This window comes from Limanda limanda, chromosome 20 (genome assembly GCF_963576545.1).
Source record: "Limanda limanda chromosome 20, fLimLim1.1, whole genome shotgun sequence".
Classification (NCBI taxonomy): Eukaryota; Metazoa; Chordata; class Actinopteri; order Pleuronectiformes; family Pleuronectidae; genus Limanda; species Limanda limanda.
Window position 1 is genome coordinate 18,577,691 of NC_083655.1, and position 25,408 is coordinate 18,603,098.

The window sequence follows — 25,408 nt, forward strand, 5'->3', positions numbered from 1 at the left end:
TTATATTTTAACTTCCTATGAGTCTGCACACCATCTTAAAACAGTTGATTGTGGTCTTCTGGTAGTCCCAGACCCTGTTTGGTTACTAGGCTATTGTGCTTTTGAAGTGTGGGCCCTCAAACTCCAGAATAACTCATGATCTGAGATCAGAAATGCTACAAGTGCATTCATAAATCTTTGTTTCAATATAGTTTGGTACAAATAAAGCTTATATTTTTAAATTGTATTATTACTTCCATAAATATGCAAGTTAAACCACTGCTACTGTAAGACAGTCGATCAGCAGAAATGTGAATGTGTTTCTTTGTTGTTATGATGTTACACAAACAGTAACAACACCCCCTTATCAAACCTCAAATTTAATGAACGCAGAATCCCATTACTGGGGATGTGCAGATGTACCGCTGATTGTATTTTACTGGTGTTTGTGCGTGTGTGTGTGTGTGTTTTAGCTGTGACTCGGGCGGGGACTGTGAATGTCTCTGCACAGCCGTTGCTGCCTATGCTGAGGAGTGTAACCGCAGAGGGGTCTACATCCGCTGGAGGTCCCAGGAGCTCTGTCGTATGTTGTGCATACAACACACTGTCAAACAGTGAATCTTAAACACATGCAACTCATGTCTTGTGTCATTGTTGAAAACGTTGTACTCCGCGACTTTTGTATCTTCAACCAATTTTTCCGTTCCCATCATTCCCTGCAGCCCTACAGTGTGACAATGGGCTGGTGTACGAACCCTGTGGCTCAGCTTGCTCTGCCTCCTGCCCAAGCGTTCAGCAGAGTCCAAACTCCCAGTGTGGCGCCCTCTCCTGTGTGGAGGGCTGTTTCTGCCCTGCTGGCACTGTACGACATGGTAATACATGGTGTCATTAACTTTCCTGATCCTATTCCACCATGACTGTATCAGAATACATGTGGAACATTTTAGCTTTGTCTCCCTCTACAAACAATGATTCTCTGCAACACTTAGGTCCAGTAGTTTACCATCAAATTACAACTGCTAAAAATGGACAACTTAAAACTTTAATTTATTCATTTTGGAAGCAAATTAGCTTGAAATTTGATTCCCAGAGGATGCAGTGGTTTATTGGTTAAATATTCCATGAATCTGGTTTAGCATTGTCCTCAGTAAAGTTAGACAATAACACAAAATTGGAAATTTGCTCTAACATTTTGACATTTATGTTTTTGTCTTTTGATTTTAAGGCTGTATTCCCTTCCTCACTGCCCTTAAGCTAAACTTTACATTTTATTGGCTTACAAATCTGTAAGAATACGGAGCAGAACTGTTAAAATGTAATGTAATGTAACGTCATGCTGTCTCTTCTATAGGGGAAGGCTGTGTTGTTCGCACTGAGTGTCCATGTGAGTGGGAGGGCTCTATGTTTCCACCTGGTACCACCATCACTCAACACTGCCAAAACTGGTCAGTCTACCGAAATACTTGTGAAAATATATAACTTAATTTTAATTTAATTTAATTAAGTAAGTTTGTTTCTTTCATCAAAATTGAAGTGTGTGTACTTGACCTCTGTGTGTGCAGCTCCTGTGAGGATGGTGTGTGGCGCTGTGAGGGTGTGGTCTGCCCTCCTCCCTCTCCTCCCTGTCTAGATTCAGAGTTCACCTGTGCCTGGGGCCGATGCATTCCCTCTCACTGGGTGTGTGACAATGAGGACGACTGTGGCGATGGCTCAGATGAACTGTGTCCATCAACCTGTTCTCTGGACCAGTTCCGCTGTAGCAGCACGCCAAGGTGAACCCCAAACGTACACTAGCATACTAACTACTTCAAATTCTGTATGTAGATATTATGAAGGCACAAAACTGACGAATGATCAAATGTGATTAATCAAGCATGACGGTACATATTTTTAAGTTTTTCGAAACTATACAAACATTATTTGAACCATACCTTTTTTTTGTTAGTCGGGTGGCTGGTTGGCTGGTTGGTTTGGTATGTTTGGTTGGTTGGTTGGTTGGTTGGCTGATTGGTTGGTTGGTTGGTTGGTTGGTAGGTTGGTTGGTTGGCTGGCTGATTGGTTGGTTGGCTGATTGGTTGGTTGGTTGGCTGGCTGGCTGGCTGGCTGGCTGGCTGGCTGGCTGGCTGGCTGGCTGGCTGGCTGGCTGGCTGGCTGGCTGGCTGGCTGGCTGGCTGGCTGGCTGGCTGGCTGGCTGGCTGGCTGGCTGGTTGGTCTGCCAGTCCAACCGCAGTATGCAGTATGTATATGTTTTCTCTAATGTCTGAACGTACACATGATTTCTTGTGCTCCTGCACCTCAGGCTTGCTCTCCACATTTTAGCCTTTGCAAGATAGCATGCTATGTTGCTAACCAGCTAATCTATTTGCTACACACTAGCTACACCCTAAAGACTAGAATCTTATTATTTTGGTTGTGATAATGATTCCAAAAGTCATCAACATTTGTTCATTCATTCAACAATATTATTTTCTAGTGAGTGCAACTGCCTTTGAGACTGTTTTAACAAATAATTCCCATCATGTTTAACTATATTACAATAGAGTTTATGGAGTGAATAAAGTGAATTAACCCCCAATCCTGCAGTGGACCATGTTTGAACCTGGCTCTGCGTTGTGATGGCCACCCAGACTGTGGCGACCAATCAGACGAGGAGTTCTGTGGACCGACCACCCCCGTGCCCCCGTGCCCACCAGGAGAGTTTCAGTGTGCAAATGGGAAGTGTCTGCCAGCCACTCGGGTGTGTGATGGACGACTGGACTGTGGCTTTGCTGATGCATCCGATGAGCAAGGTAATCTGTCAAGTACACTCTATTATCCAATATCTACCTACAAACACAACTTAGCAACATTCTCTGTTGAAAGACTATAATAAGCGATTGTATAATTTATTCATTGTAACAGCCAGACTTGTTCTTTCAGTTTAGTTTAGGAAAGGGTTTTTATCAATCTGTCATGCATAATAACTGCATTATTTTGAATAATTTTGTACTCCTCTGCACTTCTGTGACTGTGACTTTTGTCGATACAGACTGTGGTGTGGTGTGTGACGGAGGGGAGTTCCTGTGTGCTGGAGGCCGTTGCATTCTCTACTTCCACCGCTGTGATGGCCACGATGACTGTGGGGACTTCAGTGATGAGAGAGGGTGTGTGGGGGAGGGGGTGTGTGTTCAATGTCATACAACATAAAGATTGGATGATGGATCAGACAGTGTGATGCATAATTATCTAATCCGTTTTGTAGGTGTGTTTGTGCACCAGGAGAGTTTCAGTGCCCGGGGGACCAGTGTGTTCCTGCAGACAGAGTGTGTGATGGAAACAGAGACTGCCCCTCTGGAACGGATGAAGCTGTCTGTCCAAGTAGAGGTATAAACAATAATAAAACACACTTTAAGTATTTCCAATATGAGGTAGAGTCATTTAAAACAGAGCAAGCCCAACGTGAATGATTTAAGTCAGTGATTCTCAAACTGTGTGGCGCGGAGGCATAACAGGTGGGGCGCGCGACCGGGAGGAGGAAATGTGAGGCGGAACTAATATTATAGCCAAACTAATGTTTTGACGTCCGCATCTCTTTAACGGTGGAGCATTAAACAAATCGCTCTTTCACTATAGCCAGGGGTCTGCAGCCCGCGGCTTCAGCCCCTCTTCAGTGGCTCCCTGTGCAGTGTTGTGCATGTCGCGCACATACTCAGGCCCCAGGGCTCCGCCCCCACTCACTCGCTCAGAGACACACACAGGAGATCAGAGCTCGTTCACGTGAAGCAGCCGGTCAGGGACAAACAAGACACAGTGTTCAAAAACCAAGTTGAAAAGAAAGTACGATGAAACCTGTCTTGCTCTTGGGTTCACAGTCAATGTGGTAGGACATGAGAGACCAGTGTGTATTTAATGTCTGAAAACTCTATGAGACCAAACAAATTAAGAAGACACTGAGGAACATTACACCCCAGCAGTGGTGGGAAGTAACGAAGTAGAAATACTTTGTTACTGTACTTAAGTAGATTTTTCACATATCTGTACTTTACTTGAGTATTTATTTTCCTGACGACTTTTTACTTTTACTCGCTACATTTGAGCACAAATATATGTACTTTCTACTTACATTCTCAAAACTGGCTTGTTACTTGAGCAGCGGAGGTTGGACGCCAAAGCAGACATACATGGACCATGAATCCTTTGATGCTGAGCTGTAAACAAACAACTTCACTCCTGTGCTCAAAGATCAAGGAATCTTGATGTCTTGCAAAGGTGACGTCTCTCTGTCTCTCAGTATTGGGACATTTCCTCAAACTGTATTAACATTGAGGTACGGCGAAGGTTCACCTTCGCCAAAGGAGACAATGTTGTCATAACTCCACTGTGCATTGTCCTATCACCACCAAACCTCTGTCTCATGATCAGATGCCAAGCCTGAACAGTTCTATGTGTCAATATTTTTTCCAGGCAAAACGCATGTAACTCTTCAGAATGCATGTGCTCGGGCCCGCCCAGTGCTGCATTGCAGTCCTAGAAATGTTAGAAATTGTGTTTTATAGTTGGTACTTTCCAGGGTTGAGCAATTCTGGTTTTAATTATTGTTTTTATTAGGTTTTTATTAATGTTATTAGGTGACTTTACATGATTTTTTGAAGTTATTCCTTTTCGATTCACATTCGTTTTCCCTTTCCTGCTTCGTGTCCACATCTGCACATAGTGTTTAACTTAGCTTTAAGCAAATATTGGAAGTAGTTGTTTCAACAAAAACTGTGGCAAATAGACTATCATTGGTTGGCCGTGTCTGCTTAGTCTTACAAGTCCAAGTAAACAAAACAAACAGATTTAAGTCAAGATGGAAAAACACACAACACAACCAATTATATAAGCAAACGCAAAAAATACTTTCAGCCAACACAACCAAAAACAAACACTGTGTTGTGGACTACTGCATATTCACGCACACAATTCAGGTTTTTTAATGGTCCCCGCCAAATGGAACCCTGGGTAATCAGGCCCAGTTTTCTACTCACTATAATGCCAATATAATATTTGCAAAGATATTATATATCTATATATTGCCAATTCCAATCCTTAGTCGCCCTTTGTGCTGACTCAACACAACTTAGAAGCTGTTTAGTCTTTATATATGTATTGTACAAACTGGCTAATGTGTACAACTTCAAGCAGGGTTGTGTCTTCACTTTGCCGTCGCTACAGGCAAGATACCCTACAGGTGTATTGTCACCCTGCTGGAAACAAATGCAAACACAACCGCAGGCCCATTCAGTGAAGATAGTCTAATTATAAATAAACAGGCTTACATGTAGATGCGTGGACAAGCTGGCGGGCAGATACACAGGCAGGTAAACATCCGGCCAGCTACAAAATACAGCTAATAGACACAAAAGGTTGATAAACCGACAAACTGACGAGGAGCTGCTGACAAAGGCTAAAGGTAAAGACTGGTTTGGGTGATGAGGGAGGTGTGATCAGGTGTGTGGGCGAGGATGGAAGCTGCAGACCAAGTGGAATTTTGGAACGAAAAATGACAAATAAAGAAAAGTGCGGGGACATCAGGTGGAGACATGGAGAAGGGCAGGTCTAGGGAGATGACAGAGAACACATGGCCAGGAAGTGGGGCTGGTTATTATTTATTTTTTTAGGCAAAAGGCAAAACGCATGCAACGCTTCAGAATGCATGTGCTCGGGCTCAGTGCTGCCCTGCAGTCTAAGACATTTTAGAAATTGTATTTTATAGTTGGTACTTTCCAGGGTTGAGCAATCCTGGTTATTGTTGAAGTGCCATCAAGCAAGACACTGATAATTTATAAACTTCAAAATAAAGTCACCAAAATACTGTTACCAAATTTGCACCTTAAGATATTCAATTGGATGTATTTTGTAGACGTAATTTAGCATTCAAAAAAACATTGGTCTACAATTATTTATTTCCTTGTTCAGTCTGAAATTTGGCAGAAAAACCAGACTGTGTCCAGTGATTTTTTCTTTTCTGTACTAGCACTGTCCAGGCTGTTAACAAAAGACAAATTATCTTATTTTGTGTGCCTAGTTTCCCTTTGCTGAGTTATCATAAGGGGCATTGTGTATCACTCCTGCTACTGATGAAAGGTCCATGTTTAGTGATATTTACAGAATGTTTTAGTGGTTATACTTTGGTTTATTAATGTTCTTAGGTATACACAAGAGGCACTTGTTTATTCTATTGTGTTGATTCTTTGTTGTCTCTAGAAGTTCAGATGCACTTGTCCAATACTATTTGAACCTCAGCATCTCGGGTTCAAAATTTGTAAAATTATACATTATATATATTTTTTATTATATTATATTTTATTATATTATAATTTTTCAGTCACTTGAAATAAATCCTGAAGAGAACAATTTTGGGATGTTTTGTGTCTGTATAGACCTACTATAAAAAGCACTTAGCATTTTTAATCTTGGTACTTGTACTTTTGATACTTAAGTACATTTAATATGAGCGACTTTAAGACTTTTACTCAAGTCATTTTCTGACGGGTGACTCTTACTTTTACCGGAGTCACTTTCAAGTAAGATATCTGTACTTTTACTCAAGTATGGCTTTCAAGTACTTTATACACCACTGCACCCCAGTCACATGCATGTGTTCTTTTTGGTTGAGCTTTATCATCTTTGTAACAAAGTGATTTTAATTTAATTAACTTTTTCTCTATTATTGAAAAAGTACAGATTGATGGAGGAATGCAGTGATAAATGTCACCAAAAGTACTTCAATTATGTTAAATAAGCGACAAATGTCACAAAAAGTTGTCTGAAAAAGGATTTTTCAAACAACTTTTTGTCAGCAATTCCTGAAAGTAATGTGGATTTAATGTTCATGTGTATGTGATGTAAATACACATGTTAAACTTGGCCCATTTTGTCGAGGCAGGGGGAGCGGGTGGGGCATGAAAATATTTTAGACCCAAAGTGGGGCATGACAGAAAAAGTTTGAGAACCACTGATTTAAGTGATATTGGTTTAAGGAATATGATTTTGTGTCCTTCTCGCTTGCTTGGCAGTGACTTGTGCTCCTGACCAGTTTGCCTGTCGAGATGGCACCTGTGTCTCCACCGCTAAGCTGTGTGATGGGACACCAGACTGTCCAGATGGAGAGGATGAGAACAGAACCATTTGCTACTCTATGTCACATGTCACCTCGACTGTGCCCACTTCAGGTATAAGTCGGGTTTCAGAGATGCAGGGGGAGGATGTTCTAAGTGGTCGGTTTACCTACAGCATTCTGTTTCTCCAGCTTGTAGATCCTTTGAGTTCGGCTGTGCCACTGGTGGCCAGTGTGTGCCTCAGGCCTGGCGGTGTGATGGGGAGACAGACTGTCTGGATGGGAGTGATGAGCAGCAGTGCACCACGCCCTGTGGCCCCGGCCAGGTTCCTTGCCTCAGTGGGGACCAGTGTATTGACTACCAACAGCTCTGTGACAGGACTCCACATTGCAGGGACGCCTCAGACGAGAGCATAGACAACTGTGGTGGGTTAAACATATTGAGAGAATACCAAAAAATATGTATAATTTGTTCGCAGAGGCAGGTTTTGTCTAAAGACGTATTGCTGTCCTCTAGGTTCCATCCAGATACCTCCCTGTCCAGGCAGCTTCTCATGTGACAACCGCACCTGTGTGAACATGACACAAGTGTGCGACGGCCTCCCAGACTGTCCACGGGGCGATGATGAGTTGGTGTGTGGTGAGTTCCCATGAGATAAGTAGAGTAAGAAACTGTTGTAAGTGGGAGAATGTAGGGAGCAAGGTCTGAACAAGGTTTAAGAACTGAAATCATGAATTAAATAGGACGGTGGGGAAGGACAGAAAAGGAGAGGACCAAATAGAGAAAATATGGACATGGTCAAGAGAGACGTGAAGGGATGAAGGGAGGAAACACCATCTCCCATGTTCGCAGCATTAATGGTGATGGACTTTTGATAATATTTTTGACATTTTGTTCTATTCAGATAAAACTGTCTCACCTGTGCCTCCTGGTGGCAGGAACAACACTGTCGCCTGCCCTGAATTTACATGTATGGATGGATCCTGTGTCTCCTTCAGTATGGTAGGTGCTAGGATTCTTATTCTACAAATAGGCTGGGAAAGATTTACACAAAGAGCAATATAGTGTTTTTTAAATGGTTGTAAAATTCCCATTCTTATACAGCAATCAACATTTATTTAGTCTCCATATATAGAGCACTCTGACTCTGCATGTACACATTCATAGATAAACGGGGGGGCGGTGTGGCCTAGGGGGTAGAGTGGTTGTTCTCCAACAAGAACGTTGGCGGTTCAATTCCCACTCATCCCCAACTGCATGCCGAAGTGTCCATGGCAAGATACTGAACTCCTAAAATGGCCCCCCCATAAATGCTTAGTCTACTAATTGTAAGACGCTTTGGACAAAAGCGTCTGCCAAATGACATGTAATGTAATACACAGAATTTATCTCCTGCTACAATTAATAACAAATCATACAATACAGGAGAATCCCTCTCATGTATATTTGTTATACCTGCTCATTGTACCCCTCATACTACCAGGTTTGTAATGGTGTGGCAGACTGCTCAGACTCCTCAGTAGCGCCACTTGGAGGCCCCACAGATGAGCAGGGCTGTAGAACCTGGAGCTCCTGGGGTCCCTGGGGCCCCTGCAGCACCTCCTGTGGGACAGGCTCCACCAGCAGGCAGAGAACCTGCCCAGCAGGAGACCCATTGCGCCACTGTCGGGGACAGGATGTCCAGAGGCAGCAGTGCTTCAACACCACCTGTCCAGGTGCGCAAGTGGACACAAAATTAGTTAGTTTAAGAATGAAATATAATATTTGTTTCTGAGGTGTGATGCTTTCTCCATCCCTCTTCAGTGGATGGTCAGTGGATGCCCTGGGTGAGTTGGTCCAACTGCTCCAGTGGCTGTGGTGGAGTGCAGGTACAACACAGAGGCTGCATCCCTCCTCGCTACGGAGGCCTAGACTGTTCTCAGCTGCCTGGACAATCCAACCTTGCCATGGAAATCAGTAAGAGCCGACTGTGACTTAAGGCTGGTCTGAAATATATGGTTCTGAAGGAGTTATTGGCTTAAAATCACTGGTTCAAAATATGGAAATATATATCACAGGCTTTTGCAGTCATTGAGGAAAAGGGTTTTCGCTTAAGAGGATTCATTCACCCAAAATCCTTCTTTGGAATTTTGTGGACTGTAATTGTACATGCTTAAGCAACATTTGAAGTTCCATTCCATTCAATTTGTGGCAGAAACGAATAAATCCTAACCTAGCTGCCTCAATTGATATCAATGTGGGGTTCAGTGGGGTCACTGAAGGTTGCTGGTTCAACTCCCGGTTCCCAGCTGGGGTCTGTCTCTGCATTTTCTCCCTGCATCTACATACTCCCGTAACTCTGGGTACTCCAACTTCTTCCCACAGTCCATTAAGATGAGTCCTCTATTTCCTTCCTGTTCCAATCCAGAGCCTTGTCCTGACGATGGATGTGCCAACACCAGTTGTCCCACTGGGCTGGTGAGACAGAGCTGTGCTCCCTGTCCAGTCTCCTGCGCCCACATCTCGAGTAGGACGACCTGTGATCCCGCAGCACCCTGCTTTTCAGGTCAACCAGAGGGAATCGAAAATATCTTCATTATGATCATTTTTTTTGTTGCTATTTTTAGAATAGACAGTGAGAGATTTCTGTCCCTCACATCCTCTTCTCTTACTTGTATGTTTGTGCATTCAGGCTGCTGGTGTCTAGAGGGCCAGGTGATGAGCCATACCCAACAGTGTGTGTTACCAGAGGAGTGTGCATGTGAGGCGGCCGGTGTGCGCTACTGGCCGGGCCAGCAGATGAAAGTGGACTGTGAAATCTGCGTTTGCGAGAGAGGAAGGCCTCAGAGATGTCAGCCCAACACAGACTGCGCAGGTGAGTCTGTTAAAAACCCAAAGTCGAGTCAGATCAATATTAACTTCATTCTTTCATTGAGACTGTTCTGTTTCCCTGTAGTTCATTGTGGCTGGTCATCTTGGTCTGAGTGGGGGGAGTGCTTGGGGCCCTGCGGTGTCCAGAGTGTCCAGTGGTCTTTCCGCAGCCCAAATAATCCCACCAAGTACGGAGATGGTCGAACGTGCAGAGGAATTTACAGGAAAGCTCGTCGGTGAGTCCTGCTGATGGATCTGTGAACGACTCAAGGCTCTTATATACTTGTACGTATCCGTTTCTCGGAGAGGGCTCAGCGGGAGACGAAGAGTCTTTTTGATTTTTACTTGTCCGACTACATACGTTGAATACAATTCACCGCCAAACCCATAGGTGGCGCAACGGAAGACGAGCTCAGAGAAGCCTACCCCAATTATCGGAAGAAGAAGTCCACTTGTGTTTATATTTCTCTGTCAGCCTGCCTCCCACACACTGAACCATGGCAACTAACAGAACTAAATAAAGTGTCACCCAGCGGGTCAAGATGCTGATGTTATCGTTTCTTAGCGCAGCGGTTCCCCGGTCTTGTTTCCGAACTGTGTTGCTGATTCCACAGCTTGAAGCTTGAAGCTAGCCGGAGCCTCCCAGCTAGCTTCCCCCAGCTTCCACACACAGGGACTCCCGACACTAACTACTACCCAGTGTTTGCTTCTAACCTAGCGGTATTATAGAAACAGTGTCATATGATAGAAGTGGAATTAAAGTCGTGACGGCGGGGTTATGCACTGTTACCACCGCAGATAGCATGGTGGCTAGCCCGCTAGCCTAGCATGCTAGCGCCGTTTTGAAAGCTCTTTCTAACCGTCTGTGACCGTACACACATGTCGTCAGTGCTCGAACGAGCCACCGTCAGCCAGACAACTCCGCTGGCTTAACACACACGTCACGTTAATCGTAGAATCATAGCTGTGTTTATTATGAATCAGGAAGTTAGAGGTCCGGAAATGACGTCGAACAGAAATGACGTCGTACGGAAATGACGTCATACGGAAATGATGTCGTTCGCGGACCAATCACAGCCAAGAGCTGTCCGTCGGGTCTCCGACACAACACGGAGAAGTTAGAAAAATCAGAGGTGTACGAAAAGCTGTCCGAAGCGCTCGGAGAGGGCGTTTCACGACGGATAGGGCGGTCTTATCTATCCGTTTTACAAAATACGCTCAAGCATAAATTGGCCTTTATTTTTCTACCACAGTACTCCACACCATTACACTTCTACTCATAGATATTGATAGTCCTTTAGACGACCCCAATGACCTTCCAACTTTCGCCTCGGTCTGGTCCAAATTCTACCTTCACTGACAATCTGTTGTGGATGTTTATCAGGGTTCGTACGGTCATGGAAAACCTGGAAAAGTCATGGAATTTTAAAATGTGTTTTTCCAGGCTTGAAAAAGTCATGGAAAAAAAGAATCTCCAAAAAGTTTTGGAAAAGCCATGGAAATTTGTTATATTCATATTTTCATGTCGTTACTTCATTTTCGCTGAGTTTTAAATAATTCATATGCTTTTAAAGAAATACGCTCAAAATATAAGCAGGCATACTTGGGTTTGTGTCATTTAAGTTATACTGTATGCCTTGAAATTCTCATTGTTAGTTTGAATACTACATTTTGTCACTTTTTCGCGTATACACCGAGATTTCACAAAATGTTCGGTCGTGGAAATTTGGTTTAAAGTTATTGAAAAGTCATGGAAAAGTCATGGAAATCCATTGGTCAAAATGTATATGAACCCTGGTTTATGATTTACAAACTATGCAAAGCATGAATGCAAATATTTCAGAAACTCATCCAATCTTTCTGTTAGTGACACAATGATGACACATTTTAGTTGGAATGAATTGAAATTATCATGTAAAATCCGGAAAAGAACCGAAAATCCTGAATGTATCAAAGGATTCTAACCCTTCTCTAATTGACCCACCTATTGTCATCAACCTAAAAACAAATACATATTTTTAAAACGATATCTTAAATTTCTCAAATTGAATTTAAGCCTTGTGAAGGTGAACCTTCTGGATTTTTACATTTTGTAACCTTGGCATAAAATGTCCACCTGCACATAAATTCATACAACATTTGAAATGATTGTATAAATAAGATTATACTGATATCATCCATGCCCTCTCCGTGAAATCCTATCAATTCTGTATGCATTTATAATTACTGATCTGCGAGACTAAAATGTATTGAACCCAAATTATTTTGAACCATATTTTTCAGTTACTAGGGATCATATTCCTTTAGTTTACAGCAACACAACTACTGTACTTGTCTTAGTTCCAATGAGAGTTCAGTAAATGCTTTATCAGTTCCAACATACATGTCTGTGTGTGTATGTAGGTGTCAGACAGACTCCTGTGATGAGTGTGAGTACCAGCGTCAGGTCCATGCTGTGGGAGACAGATGGAGATCAGACCCCTGCCAGTTATGCCACTGTCTGCCCAATCTGACAGTGCAGTGCTCCCCCTATTGTCCATATGCCGTCACTGGATGCCCACAGGCAAGAGAGAAATTACAACTTTGCACATTTGTCTTTTCATTGAAGTACATAACTGTCTAGGCTTTAATGCATCTGTGTTTTATTCGTATCTCATGTTAATAGTCCAATGCTCTCTGTCCCTGTCATAGATTTGCATTAGTTGCCCTGAAAACTTTAACACACAAGTTTGATGTTGAACGTTCCTTTGTCTGTGCAGGGTCAGAGTCTGGTGCCTAGAGAGGGAGACAGGTGTTGTCACTGCCAGGGTAAAAAATTTTTTTTTCTTTTTCTGATCAGACAATCCCAGGTTCAAAAGACAATTTACTGTAAATACATAAGAAAATGTTGAAAGAAAAATGGAAAGGTTACCTGCGTTAAATTTTATATAGGACTAAAGATGCACTACAAAATTTAGAAAGCTGAAAAATTAGATTGTAGAGTGCAAGTAAAATGAAGGCTACATAGGTCCTGCTCCTTTATATCTTTAACACTGCAAATATGCAACAGTTTATTCGTTGTAGAAAAACTGCAATAAAGAAATAATATTGTTCTCTGGCATTTATCTGTCTATTCTACAACACCTCTGCATGTAGGAGGAAATGACACCGTTCTCGTGACAGAGACCCCTGACACTGTGACCTCTAAACCAACAGAGGGTACTACACCCCTGGTCCCCACATATCCACTCCCTCCTGGAGGTGAGCGTGTTTCTCATGGTCATCAGATGTTTGTGTAGTTTGACAGGTTGATGAAGAGCGTTTGACTGATTCCCACTGATTGTAATTTCCGTGGACTCTCTGTTCAGATCAGTGTTGGGCTCCTCTGGGTGTGCAGACTCTGCCAGGCTCAAGTTTCAGGGCCTCATCACAGCAGAGTGGTCACGCACCTGAGGCCGCTCGCCTGCATGGGTGGGACCCCCATACGGACCTCCAGGTAAAACAGATCCAGTTTACAATACACAATTATTACAATAATTACCTGTGATACATCTCTGTCAGCCACAGCTCTACATTGTGTTTAATGTCAAATAGCAAAAATCTCAGCGTGCCATGAACTGAGCTTCAAAATGAATGTCTGCATTTCGGCACTGCCTCTGCGAACATGTTTGCGAGCTGAAGATCACATTTAGTGCATCCTCACAGGACTGCTTGCATGACTAGTTTATCAGTGTAATACTGAGCAGCCTGAACATCAGCTGTGTTTCGTAAACCCTGTATCTGCAGGGCTGGAGTCCAGAACCTGAGGAATATAAGGACCTTCCACAGCGGAGCCCCACCGGACACAGCAGCGCCACACAAAGCCCCTACCTGCAGATAGACCTACTGAAACCTTATAACATCACTGGTAAACATGCAGGCACCTCAACTACATAATGACGTGTGCAATTTAGTGTGCTGTGTGTAAGTGAATCAGTGAAACGAATAAGATGCTCTCTACCCTTCTACAGGTGTGTTGACACAGGGTGGCGGTGTGTTTGGCACCTTTGTATCCAGCTTCTACCTGCAGTTCAGCCAGGACGGCAGACACTGGTACACTTACAAAGAGCTGGTCACTGATGCACGGCCCAGAGCCAAGGTCAGACATCAAGCCAAGTGCAGGCAGCTTTAAAGGCCACTTATTTAGTTCTGCTTTTTCAGATCTTGAGGCTAAAGTGTAACTTTCCTCCCCGCAGGTTTTTCTTGGGAACCATGATGACCGAGGGGTGGCTGAGAGCCGACTGGACCGGATGGTGTCGGCTCAGTATGTCCGCCTGCTGCCTCATGATTTTCAGAATGGCATCTACCTTCGACTTGAGATTATGGGCTGTGGAGATGGTTGGTAGATTGTTTGACTGCCAGTTTGTTCGTCAGCTTGTGCACAGATCCACTTTTATATCGCTTTCCTCTCCTGCCTTAAAGGTTATCGCTGGTCGACTACCTCCACCCCTCCCTCACCAGTGTCCCCAGCGGGTGGCTGCAGAGTGAAGGAGTTTCAGTGTAAAAATGGCCGCTGTGTACCAGCAGGTCCACTGGGAGTTGTATGTGATGGAGTCAATGACTGTGGCGATGGATCAGATGAGATGTACTGTGGTGAGTTTCCCAACTGAAAATCTTTAATCCAGTTCCTGTTCTTGCAGTCTTACTTAATTTAGCTCAGTAGATTTACAAACATTGTACATTTTCTACTCCGCACCTGCAGGTACTCAGCCCTCTACTACAGCCACCAGTCCCCGCAGCTGCCCTGCTGGTCAGTTCTCTTGTCCCCCACCAGGTGGCTGCATTGAGGCAGGTCAAAGATGTGACGGTAAATTCCACTGTCCCAAAGGAGAGGATGAAACTGGCTGCCACCCCCACAGCAACACAACCCAGTCAGACAGGTAGAATCATAACTTTCAGAGTCACACTCTGAAATTACTGAAACATTCTCCTGTTTTCAAATCCGTTTCCTCTTCTCCATGTTTATCCAGGTCTTTTATTCCTTGTGTTGTATTTACTCTCATTACTCTACAGACCACACACTCCCACCCCTGCTCCTCTCATGACTCCGTCTATGGCTGCTGTCACTCATCCTGCAGTAACATCAGCTGTAAGTGATACTTTTTATTAAAATGGTATTAATTCGATAAAATTGTAATATAAACATCCTACAGCTAAAATATACATAAATGATCACTTGTCACTCAGGAAGACTACAAGACCAATCATTAAATATCCCAAATATTATATACTGAAGGTGTAGGTATGTATTTAATTTATTTTCAAATTTATTTACAGGCTGGTATCCCAGGATATCGTGGTGAGTGTTGATCGAAGTTAGATTAATTAATTATCTGTACGATCTGTTTAGTCTTCATCAAAATATGGTATCGTACTGCAGACCCAATAACTCTATTATGTCGTATTTTAAGTATTCAGTTTACCAAACTGGTTCTATTGGATTAAAATTCATTTTGTCCTGCAGGCATCTGCTCCTCCCCTCTCGGACTGGAAGATGGGCTGATTCGATATGGACAGTTGACCTCATCCTCACATCGTGAGAACAACCCTGCTGACGCTGGACGACTAAACATCGTCCCCAACGTGTAGGTGGTCAGGTCTAAGTGTGGCTGTTGACCTGAAACAAACTGAACACTGAATGTGGTTTTCTTCATGTCCTTGAATGTATTGGCTCATTCTTTGAACATGAGAATCTGAGGCAAACAGGAACAAATATAAACCATATGCTCTTCTGTGTAGCCAGGTGATGGAGCCTGGATGGAGTCCCTTACCCACCGATGCTGAGCCATATTTTCAGGTGGACTTCCTGGAGCCCATGTGGTTATCAGGGGTGGTGACGCAGGGCAGTGAACGCATGAGGGGTTACCTCTCTAAATACCGCCTGGCCTTCGCGCTGCACAGCAGCCTTTTCTCAGATTATACTGAAGATGGAAAACCTGGTGGCCCTGCCAAGGTACTTTTAGTCATTTTTTACTGTATTAGCATATACCCACATACTTTAAACATTATTCCTATTTGTGGTGCAGGTGTTTGAGGTGCGGATGGTGGGCAGGAACGCTGTGACGCGCTGGCTCGATAGGCTGGTCAGAGCTCGCTACCTGCGCATCATCCCAGTGGAGTTTAGACACACCTTCTACATGCGTGTTGAGATCCTCGGGTGCAGAGGAGGTGAAGAATTCATCTGATTACAAAGGTTTAAGATTATGTCTAACTTTTGATTATGTGAATCAACTATTCCTCCTGCTTGTTGTAGAAGAGCTGGTGACCCCCAGCAGCGTGACCTCATCTCCCCCTGCTGGTGGAAAAGTGACAGTACAGCGCTGTAAACCAGGCCAGTTTGCGTGCCAGCACACTGAGCAGTGTGTGTCTGTGTCCGTGCTTTGTGATGGACTACCAGACTGCAAGGACCATTCTGATGAGATCAACTGTGGTAGGAGCCCATGGACACTGGGTCATATTTCCATTCTTGCTCTTGCTATTTATGCCACTCATACTCATTTGCCAGATAAGCATGTTAATATAAATATGCCCATCATTTATATCTCTGTGTGCATGTGTATCTTTCACCTCATCCTCATCTACAGGTACAGCTCCAACCAGAGGCCCACCAGGGCTGCAGAACCAGACCAGCTCTGCAGGGAGACCAGGTTTCCATCGCGACACTACTACTGGTGCCCCAGGCCTCCACACCACCGGGTCACAAGGTGGCATTCCTGGTGTGGTTTCATCAGTGGTCACGGGTCAACCTGGACTTCAGAACACCACACTTCCAAGTACAACTGAATTTAACTTGTTGTTGGCTTCAAAAGTTTCAGTTTTCTGAATGAGTTTTAAATCCTTTTACTACAAATTTCAAATATTTTACTCAGTTTATTAAGCTTTACGCTGTGTCTGGTTGCAGTTCACTGTTTTTTCTTGTACTAAATGATCAGGCCACTGGACCCCAACACCTCCCATCTATCCAGGGGTCACCACAGGTCAGCCTGGACTGCACCTCAAGACATCTCCTGGCTCTGGAAGGCCTGGTCTACAAACCACAAAAGGTACGTGAGCCTTACAAGTTAATCCTACAACCACACTAGACAGATGGGTCGATACCCTTCACTGCACAGAGTAGACATTAATACCTGCCGCTATTTTGTATTCACAGCACCGTGGATGACCACAGCGCCCGATGATGGGGGCCGACCCAGAGTGCTTTGTGTGGAGGGCCAGTTTGCGTGCCGATCATTTGGCTGCGTGGACTCTGCGCAGGTGTGTGATGGTCGACGGGACTGTTTGGACGGGTCAGATGAAGAACGCTGCGGTAAGCATCAACACCCTGTCAGAGGGCAGGACAGAGGAAAGGAGTTTGATTAATTTAAATATCGATTTAGATTAGATTAATTTAAAACTCTGTGAATGTGGAAAAATCTGTATTGATGATCCCATAGTGGCATTTACCGCAACTGTGTAAATGTTTTAGGCAATAAAAGTAAAGTGAGGATACGTTTTTTCAATTTAGAATTTTTTCATACATAGCGCATTTACAGTATGAATCTAAATCAAAAAAGTATGATAGTGAGAAATCGCAAATACATGTTGCCTATTAAAAAAAGTTATTCTCATCAGTACACTTGGGCTCAGTTTTTTAATGTTGGTGATAGATGGGTCCTGTTCTTCTTGTCGCTGAACGCAGGAGGATATTATCTAATATAGTCACAATATAAGGACAAGTTGCGGGGTGGCACCTGAGTAGAGCATGAAGGAGGCAGGACATATTACATAAAATCCTCTCCAGAATTCACATGTTTCTGTTTACAGCATATCAACACCGACGTTGGCCCTCATTACCAGAGACTCTCGAATCTCGTAGTCTTTCCAAGATGAGATCTCTGCGTCCTCTTCGTGTCTGGCTTCTCTTTTTCATCCTGAGATATTTGTATTCTTGTAGTTTCTTCCAGTTTTGTGTTTGTTGCCCTCAAGGAGCCCGGCCTCCCACTCTCTTGGGTTGAATTCTCCAAACATAATCCTGCTGTATTCTCACAACTCTGCAGCAACTGTCTTGGACATTGGTGTTCTCACATACAGGCCCTCAGGATCATTTCAGGAGATTATTCAGAGTTCAGTACAGGTCGGAAAAGCAGCTACAGGTTGTTCATTGTGTCTCAGGATGGGTTTTGGGTTCATGTCATGCAGCAGAATCAGTTGGAATCCAATGGGATGACTCCCTGGTGGTATCGTGAGATGGATTGGAATAAAAATATTCCTAAAATGTGCCTTAAACCTTTGCACAGTCCTGTGTGCATTATAATAAAGCAAAAAGACATCTAAAATTAGATTTTTTTTAAATGATAAAGTTGAACACAGTTTTGTTTATTGTATTTTCACGTCTGATTCAGGCATGACAGCCAGACCAATGGTGACTTCACAGCGCCCCCCTGTGCCCAGTCCATGTTCTCCCAAGCAATTCCCCTGTGACAGTGGGGAGTGTGTTCACCTGGACCGCAGGTGTGACCTACAAAAGGACTGCGTGGATGGGTCCGATGAGAAAGACTGTGGTAGGTTACAATGCCACCTCAGAAATGGTGATGAGACAGGAAAATATTCATATTTGATTTTATACAACCCTCTTCCTCTCCTGTAGTGGACTGCATCATGTCCCAGTGGACAGCCTGGAGCGCCTGTAGCGTGTCCTGTGGTCTGGGCTCCTTGTTTCGGCAGAGGGACATACTGAGGGAGGCTCTGCCTGGAGGGGCCTGCGGTGGAGACCAGTTCGACAGTCGAGCATGCTTCCCTCAAGCATGTCCAGGTCTGTTCTTTGAACCTGATGCAGAGTACAGGGCATCTTTCACAAGAAGGGGTTATGTCAATCTCATGCTCTCCTGTGTCCTCTTGTAGTCGATGGTCATTGGTCGGAATGGACAGAGTGGTCGGAGTGTGACGTTCAGTGCGGAGGTGGAATCCGGCGCAGGAACAGAACCTGCTCCGCCCCTCCTCCTAAGAACGCCGGGCGAGACTGTGAGGGCATGACCCTGCAGAGCCAGAGCTGCAACAGCCAGGCCTGCACCAAAGACACCGGCACACAGACAGGTGACTCTGTCAAACACAGCTTTCTGGAGTCCAGTACTCTCTTCCTGATTGTTTTCTTGTATTATTACCTTGTTTATGTCATTGCTGCAAAATGAAATCTGAAAGCTGTCAGAGTCTCACCTCTGTGGTGGGTATCCACACACTCACAGACTTACTGGTTTGTTCAGGTTGTGTCAATGGCATGGTGCTGGTGACTGAGGCAGACTGCCAGGCTGGAAGAGTTCAGGATTGTCCTCCTACCTGCTCACATCTGAGCCTGACCAACAACTGCACTGCTGCATGCATACTGGGTAGGATGCTCTTTATATCACTGTTCTGGAGTTTTAGATTATGATGTCTGTCCTGTTGAATATGCAACACTGGGTTGGAAGTACCATGCAAAAAGGCTTGTTAGGGATCCATTTATACATACAAAGTCATCAAGTACATAATAATACCTATTTTATATGCCTGTATAGCTTTACTTATGTTCATGACCATGCATTTAGGTGATTTGGGTTATTAGTGCAAACACAAAATGGTCTTTTGCTTTTGCACTTACATTAAGGAGGGAAATATGAGGAAGTATTGCTCTGGAAACAAAGCCCAAATAAATTGTCTATGGTCCACTGCGTGTTAAGATTTCTGACTGGGTCTGCGATTTCACACCCATTTTGTTATTATTTGGATTACAATGCAAAACCTCTTTAAAAGTGACAAAGTGAACACATTGAAATACTGCTTCCTTTGTCACACAGGCAATCACTGATATGGACATTAAGTCATAGGACAAATTATAATTTCATAGCAACAATCATATAATAAATTCTGTCTTTCTTCAGGGTGTCGCTGTCCCAGTGGTCTGTACCTTCAGGAGGGATGGTGTGTAAATGCCAGCAGATGTATGTGTCACTGGGACGGCCAAACATTGCAGCCAGGACAGACAGTCAGTAAGGACCAGTGTACGACATGGTGAGAGACACAGACATATTGTTTCTGTATCTTTGAGTTTTTTTTTTTTTTTAACATGATTGAATTGCCGGTGACAGCTAGTGAACGGAGGCATTATGTTTTCGAGTTGTCGGTCTGTCCCATTTACGTGAACGTGATATCTCAAGAACGTCTCGAGAAAATTTCCTGAAATTTGGTAAAATATTCACGCAAGGATGAACTGATTAGATTTTAGTGGTCAAAGGTCAAAAGTCAAGGTAATGTGAACTCACAAAGCAAATGATTGTCTTTTGTGTTGATATGTATGGAATGCCATCAAGGAAACCTCTTTTTAAGGATCAACTTAAGATTTTGGTAGCCAAAGGTCAAAGGTCAACTGTCACAGTGGTCTCAGGAAGTATGTTTATGTTTGTCTTGAACATGATATATCTGTTCAGCTGAAAGGAATTTCTCAAAATTTAGTACAAACTTTCACTTCGACTCAAAGAGGAACAATGGGGAGAGTAAAGTATATTTAATTTTATATGATCAGATGTTTGTGTAGAATGTAGAAATCCGTACTGGTGGGCTGAGGCATACAACCACAGTGTGGTCTTTCTAGTTCATGTCCTAAAGCTCTTATGATGTCAGACTGAAAATAATCATTGTTCTTCATATTTAAATAGTTGTTAATATGAATTATGTGCAGCATTGTGTGGGATACAGCCTGAACCTTTCCTATGGATTTTTCTAATTAAGAAAATAATGTCTCACCAGTGTTTGCAAGGAAGGACAAGTCACCTGCGACAGCTCCATCTGTGTGGCGAGCTGTCACTGGTCCGCCTGGTCGTCATGGTCACCATGTGATGTTACCTGTGGTCTGGGCCTTCAGCAGCGCTACAGGTGAACCTGTTCAATTCAACACAACTGTGAAGCAACTTTTATCTTTGGTGGATGGAGGTTAAACAGTTAAACCAATTTTCAAAAGTGTTTTTATATTGAATTTAATGAATTATTTGGTACTTAATTCCTCAGTTGCTGTCTTGTGTGCATTCTAATTACACTCTAATCGTTTTTTCCTATCTGCTCACATTATATATTCTGCTTAATAGTTTTCAAAGTCTTGTTTTATTTTCACTGCTCACACACAGCAGGTTAAATCTGGGTTTGTTCTCATGCCCTGCCTGTCCCCTCAGGTCCCCGGTGAACCCTCTGGGAGCAGTCAGAGTCCGGCCCTGTCCAGGAGACTCCTCTGAGGCCCGCAGCTGCTCCAGCCCCTGCCTCCCTGGTAGAACTACACAAGCTCCATACACACATAACAGTTCCACTAATGCTGCCTCAATGTTTTGATTCTAGTTTTTCCAAGACAGGTTAAACCTAGATCAGGGATTTCTTTGACACAAATGTTTTTCAAGGCTTTTCATATTTGTACCATTATGTTTGTTATCAAACACACACTGTGTATGGGAACAAAGACCTTGCACAAAAATGTATGTATATAATATGAAGCCCATTCATATTTAATTTTTAATGACATTTGGTCTCTTTTTTAAGTAAATAACCTTTCTATGAGCAACAATTTAAGTAAGGTAGTGCTGCAATTATAAGACAATAATTAAAAATTTTTAGATTTAGCAACTATTTTGGGAATCGTTTACACATTAATATAATTGTTTTGTATAACAGCAATGTGCAAACTAATTGCTTTTTTTGGTCTTAATTTATTTAGCTGAATATTTTAAGGTTTTGGTAAGTAGGCCACATAAAACAAGATAATAAAAGAGATTACCCTGTGCTGAAAAATTTGAATATGAACATTTTCAACATTTTCTGTTGATTGTTAGTTGCAGCCCTACATTAAAGATTTTTTTTATCAAAATCTTAAATGCAAGTCTGTATAGTAGTTTAATTAATCACTTGCATGCTCATCATTTTGTGGTGGTGTGATTACTTGTCTGTTCTCTTGTGCAGTGCAACCAGATGGAGTTTGGAGTAAGTGGACCGGCTGGTCAGAGTGCAGTAAGACGTGTTTCAACCTGGTAGATGAGGTGGGAATCAGACGACGATTCCGCAGCTGCAACAGCACTCTCACAACATTCAACTCCACTCGCTATGGCTGTGATGGGGACAGCGAGGAGCAGGAGCCTTGCAACACAGTGCACTGTCCAGGTGGGACACATCATTCCTCAGTTTCTTTTCTACCCACTGCAATGTTGTTGTTATTGGATAAAATAAAACCTGTAAGATAGAAGCTGATTTGAGTTTTGTGGTTCTAGTGAATGGCGGCTGGTCAGTATGGTCACCGTGGTCTCAGTGCACATCGGAGTGCGACTCCGGTGTTCAAACAAGAGAGCGACTCTGCAGTTCACCCTCACCACAGCATGGGGGCAGCAGCTGCCAGGGGCCACACATCCAGACAAGAGACTGCAACTCCCACCCCTGCACAGGTGCTCCATCCTGTACTCTGCTCTGATACAGAGGCCCACATAGTGATATGGGAATGACATGACTTTATAAAGATAAATATACTGATAATTGCGCTATATAGAAATTTTCATATGTTCCAGTTATTTGACAGACAAGTTAAATTTCCGCCTTTTGTTTTCTTATTCCTACTCTTCTCAGGTGTGTGTCCAGAGGGCATGGTGTTCATGACGGCAGCTGAGTGCCACGCTCACGGTGGTGCGTGTCCGCGGGTGTGTTTGGACATGACCTCCGCTGAGGTGCAATGTGCCACTGCCTGTTATGACGGCTGCTACTGTGCCCCGGGCTTCTACCTGCTGAACGGCAGCTGTGTGCCCCTGGCCCAGTGCCCGTGTTACCATCAAGGAGAGACGCATCCAGCTGGCACCATCCTGCCCGTCGATGTCTGCAATAACTGGTACTGGGATGACAAAAATGTTGCCTCATTGACTAGAACTAATTGAGTCTAAACATCCTGAAATGCAGCTGCTGTTGTAAAACATGCACTTTTTCTTGTGTCTCTAAAAGTACCTGCCTTAATGGAGAAATGGAGTGTGGATCAGCTCCCTGCTCTGGTTAGTGCTTTACTGTCAAATACATTTTTGAATTTACATTTCTCATCCCTGCCTTTCACTCTCTATCCCTCCAAGTTCCTCACTGTCTACACATCTTTTTCTATCTGAAACCTGTTTATATACGTGTGTGTGTTTCTCAGTGGACTGTGGCTGGAGCATCTGGACCCAGTGGAGCACCTGCAGTCGAACATGTGATGTTGGCGTGAGAAGGAGGTATCGTTCAGGGACGAATCCTCCCCCGGCGTTCGGGGGTCGTCCTTGCGAAGGACACAGAGTTGGGATTGACACCTGCAGCATCGAACCCTGCTTTGGTTTGTAAACTTACTTTGTGTGTTTTCTTTCACATTTTGAAACGTACAAACTTTAACAAAAAAGGAAAACAATTTGAGCAAAGTTCTTGCTATTAAAAGTTGAACTTTTAGAAGTGTGCTGTCTTCATTTTATTCCTGTATGAATTATTAAATATTTTACAACAAAACCAAAGTTAATCGAGTTGTGTTGTTTCTCAGGTATGAAGGGGCCATGGAGCACATGGTCAAAGTGCTCAGTATCATGCGGAGGAGGGTACCGGACTCGAACCCGCGGGCCAATTCGAATCCACGGCACAGCTCAGCAGTTCAGCGCCTGTAATCTGCAGCCATGTGGTACAGCAACGATTTATCAGCCTACTACTGTGTTTCCAAGAACACGGCACAATGGTTTTTTTACTTCTCATATGAATGACAGAAGGTGAATAAGGTGGTGGTTTTGTAGCAGAAGAAAACATCAAGGAGCAAGACAAGTAAATAATGTTATGAGTTCAAACTGGGTCACAGAAAGTCATGGCTCACTGCAGCAAAAAGGGGAAGAGCAAAAACAAACTGCAGTGTTTTTATTCCATCAATTTTCATGAGAAAAGTAACATGCAGATGAGTTGTAGATTAGTATGTACATATCTGATTCAGGCAAAATACCGGTTATCAAACACAGAGGTCATTCAATTTGCTTAACAGAAATAAAAGTACAGATCAGAAGCAAACAAATCATTAAAATATGGTAACACATTAAAAGCACAAATTGTAAACAGGCACTTATTTTAAACATTTTTAGAGTTTAAATGCACTGTTTTTTAATGATCTCTGCTTGCACTCGTTTGCTGTGTCAGGTGAAGGCCGAGTGTGCCCCCCCAGCCAGGACTGGAAGCAGTGTGTGAGGGGGGCAGTGTCGTGTACAGACCTTGCAATGGACCTCAGCAGGAACTGCACACCAGGCTGCCAGTGTCCACCGGCAACTGTCCAACAGGTGAGGGGTCTAGCTATACACAAATGTAGAGTCACAGATACACAAATCACACTATTATTGTTCATGATCCCTGATATTCCCAGGACGGTGTGTGTGTGCGAGAGTCCGACTGTCGCTGTGACATGGGCGGGGAGCAGTACAAACCAGGGGACATTGTCCCCACTGACTGCAACAACTGGTAATTTAAACTGAAATATGAATTCAACTCAACACCAGTGTATTGCTGTTTTGTTACTGTTCATCAGTATATAAGATGTATTTCTAATATGACTGTTGTGTTTCAGTACATGTGAAGCAGGGAGGCTGGTGAACTGCTCTCAAGACAGATGCAATGGTTGGCAAAAACTCTTTGATGTGCTTTGTCTTGTATTTCTTCTCATTTCATTGTGTAATTACTCACACACAGTGTTTTCATGTCAGTAATCTCATATAAATTCTGCCTACAGTAATATGTAGTATCTCTAAGATTTAACATTTCAAGCTTGAGGAATTATAATTGACAGGAAAGCTGTTGTGATGAGGCATGACGAAGTAAACTGAGTAACAATAATTTATTTCCTCCTGTCATCTTACATTCTACCCCGTGTTCTACTCTGTCTCACTCTCTCTCTCACCCTGTCTGTCTGTCTCTCTCTGTCTCTCTGTGTCTGTCTCTGTCTGCAGTTGATGGCCAGTGGTCCATGTGGACTCCCTGGGGTCAGTGCTCAGTGTCGTGTGGTGCAGGGCTCCAGTCTCGGTACAGGTTCTGCTCTAGTCCCCAGCTCTCTGGCAGCGGCTTGCCATGTCTGGGACCTCACAGAGAGGACCAAGTCTGCATCAACAGCCCATGTGACCGTGAGTTTATTTCACGTTAATGAACATTTATCCTTTTTTATTGGTATTTAAAGATGTTTGCATTACATGTGGGTGTATGCACAATGCAGACTGTCAGACTAGAGCTGTCAGACCACATCCATTTTTCCTCAAACTCTAGCAAGAGTCAGTCTTCAGGAAACTTGCATGTGAACATCCTGTAAGACTCAGGACTCAAGGATGACGAATGGATGATGGTATAAGTCACACCATTTTTATAGTTAATTCAGAGAACTCACAGCCAATGTTAAGTTGACATCTCAGACTTTGGTCTATATTTAAGGTGTGAAACATTGCCCTGTGAATTGAAATTATATATGCAGTTGACTA

The 25,408-nt window shown here is 43.4% G+C and overlaps 1 protein-coding gene across 1 annotated transcript in view; it reads left to right on the top strand.

Moving 5' to 3' along the window:
• Window positions 1-25,408, top strand: part of sspo (SCO-spondin) — a 77,840-nt gene that overhangs the window by 13,156 nt on the left and 39,276 nt on the right. Inside the window, exons 24-74 of the mRNA XM_061093604.1 lie at window positions 453-562; window positions 702-851; window positions 1,331-1,424; window positions 1,542-1,751; window positions 2,563-2,768; window positions 3,008-3,122; window positions 3,221-3,342; window positions 7,017-7,172; window positions 7,250-7,483; window positions 7,575-7,697; window positions 7,963-8,060; window positions 8,542-8,773; window positions 8,862-9,014; window positions 9,466-9,603; window positions 9,730-9,912; window positions 9,994-10,144; window positions 12,312-12,471; window positions 12,668-12,716; window positions 13,044-13,148; window positions 13,256-13,383; window positions 13,674-13,794; window positions 13,898-14,025; window positions 14,123-14,264; window positions 14,349-14,519; window positions 14,629-14,806; window positions 14,940-15,015; window positions 15,204-15,225; window positions 15,391-15,511; window positions 15,666-15,879; window positions 15,953-16,094; window positions 16,180-16,356; window positions 16,511-16,666; window positions 16,859-16,969; window positions 17,077-17,232; window positions 18,308-18,466; window positions 18,553-18,717; window positions 18,807-18,998; window positions 19,166-19,288; window positions 19,820-19,949; window positions 20,685-20,810; window positions 21,104-21,195; window positions 21,879-22,076; window positions 22,184-22,354; window positions 22,533-22,788; window positions 22,899-22,945; window positions 23,086-23,256; window positions 23,455-23,589; window positions 24,090-24,226; window positions 24,310-24,404; window positions 24,511-24,560; window positions 24,890-25,060. Of these exons, the coding sequence (XP_060949587.1) occupies window positions 453-562; window positions 702-851; window positions 1,331-1,424; window positions 1,542-1,751; window positions 2,563-2,768; window positions 3,008-3,122; window positions 3,221-3,342; window positions 7,017-7,172; window positions 7,250-7,483; window positions 7,575-7,697; window positions 7,963-8,060; window positions 8,542-8,773; window positions 8,862-9,014; window positions 9,466-9,603; window positions 9,730-9,912; window positions 9,994-10,144; window positions 12,312-12,471; window positions 12,668-12,716; window positions 13,044-13,148; window positions 13,256-13,383; window positions 13,674-13,794; window positions 13,898-14,025; window positions 14,123-14,264; window positions 14,349-14,519; window positions 14,629-14,806; window positions 14,940-15,015; window positions 15,204-15,225; window positions 15,391-15,511; window positions 15,666-15,879; window positions 15,953-16,094; window positions 16,180-16,356; window positions 16,511-16,666; window positions 16,859-16,969; window positions 17,077-17,232; window positions 18,308-18,466; window positions 18,553-18,717; window positions 18,807-18,998; window positions 19,166-19,288; window positions 19,820-19,949; window positions 20,685-20,810; window positions 21,104-21,195; window positions 21,879-22,076; window positions 22,184-22,354; window positions 22,533-22,788; window positions 22,899-22,945; window positions 23,086-23,256; window positions 23,455-23,589; window positions 24,090-24,226; window positions 24,310-24,404; window positions 24,511-24,560; window positions 24,890-25,060 (7,250 nt within the window). The remainder of the gene's footprint in view (window positions 1-452; window positions 563-701; window positions 852-1,330; window positions 1,425-1,541; window positions 1,752-2,562; window positions 2,769-3,007; window positions 3,123-3,220; window positions 3,343-7,016; window positions 7,173-7,249; window positions 7,484-7,574; window positions 7,698-7,962; window positions 8,061-8,541; window positions 8,774-8,861; window positions 9,015-9,465; window positions 9,604-9,729; window positions 9,913-9,993; window positions 10,145-12,311; window positions 12,472-12,667; window positions 12,717-13,043; window positions 13,149-13,255; window positions 13,384-13,673; window positions 13,795-13,897; window positions 14,026-14,122; window positions 14,265-14,348; window positions 14,520-14,628; window positions 14,807-14,939; window positions 15,016-15,203; window positions 15,226-15,390; window positions 15,512-15,665; window positions 15,880-15,952; window positions 16,095-16,179; window positions 16,357-16,510; window positions 16,667-16,858; window positions 16,970-17,076; window positions 17,233-18,307; window positions 18,467-18,552; window positions 18,718-18,806; window positions 18,999-19,165; window positions 19,289-19,819; window positions 19,950-20,684; window positions 20,811-21,103; window positions 21,196-21,878; window positions 22,077-22,183; window positions 22,355-22,532; window positions 22,789-22,898; window positions 22,946-23,085; window positions 23,257-23,454; window positions 23,590-24,089; window positions 24,227-24,309; window positions 24,405-24,510; window positions 24,561-24,889; window positions 25,061-25,408) is intronic.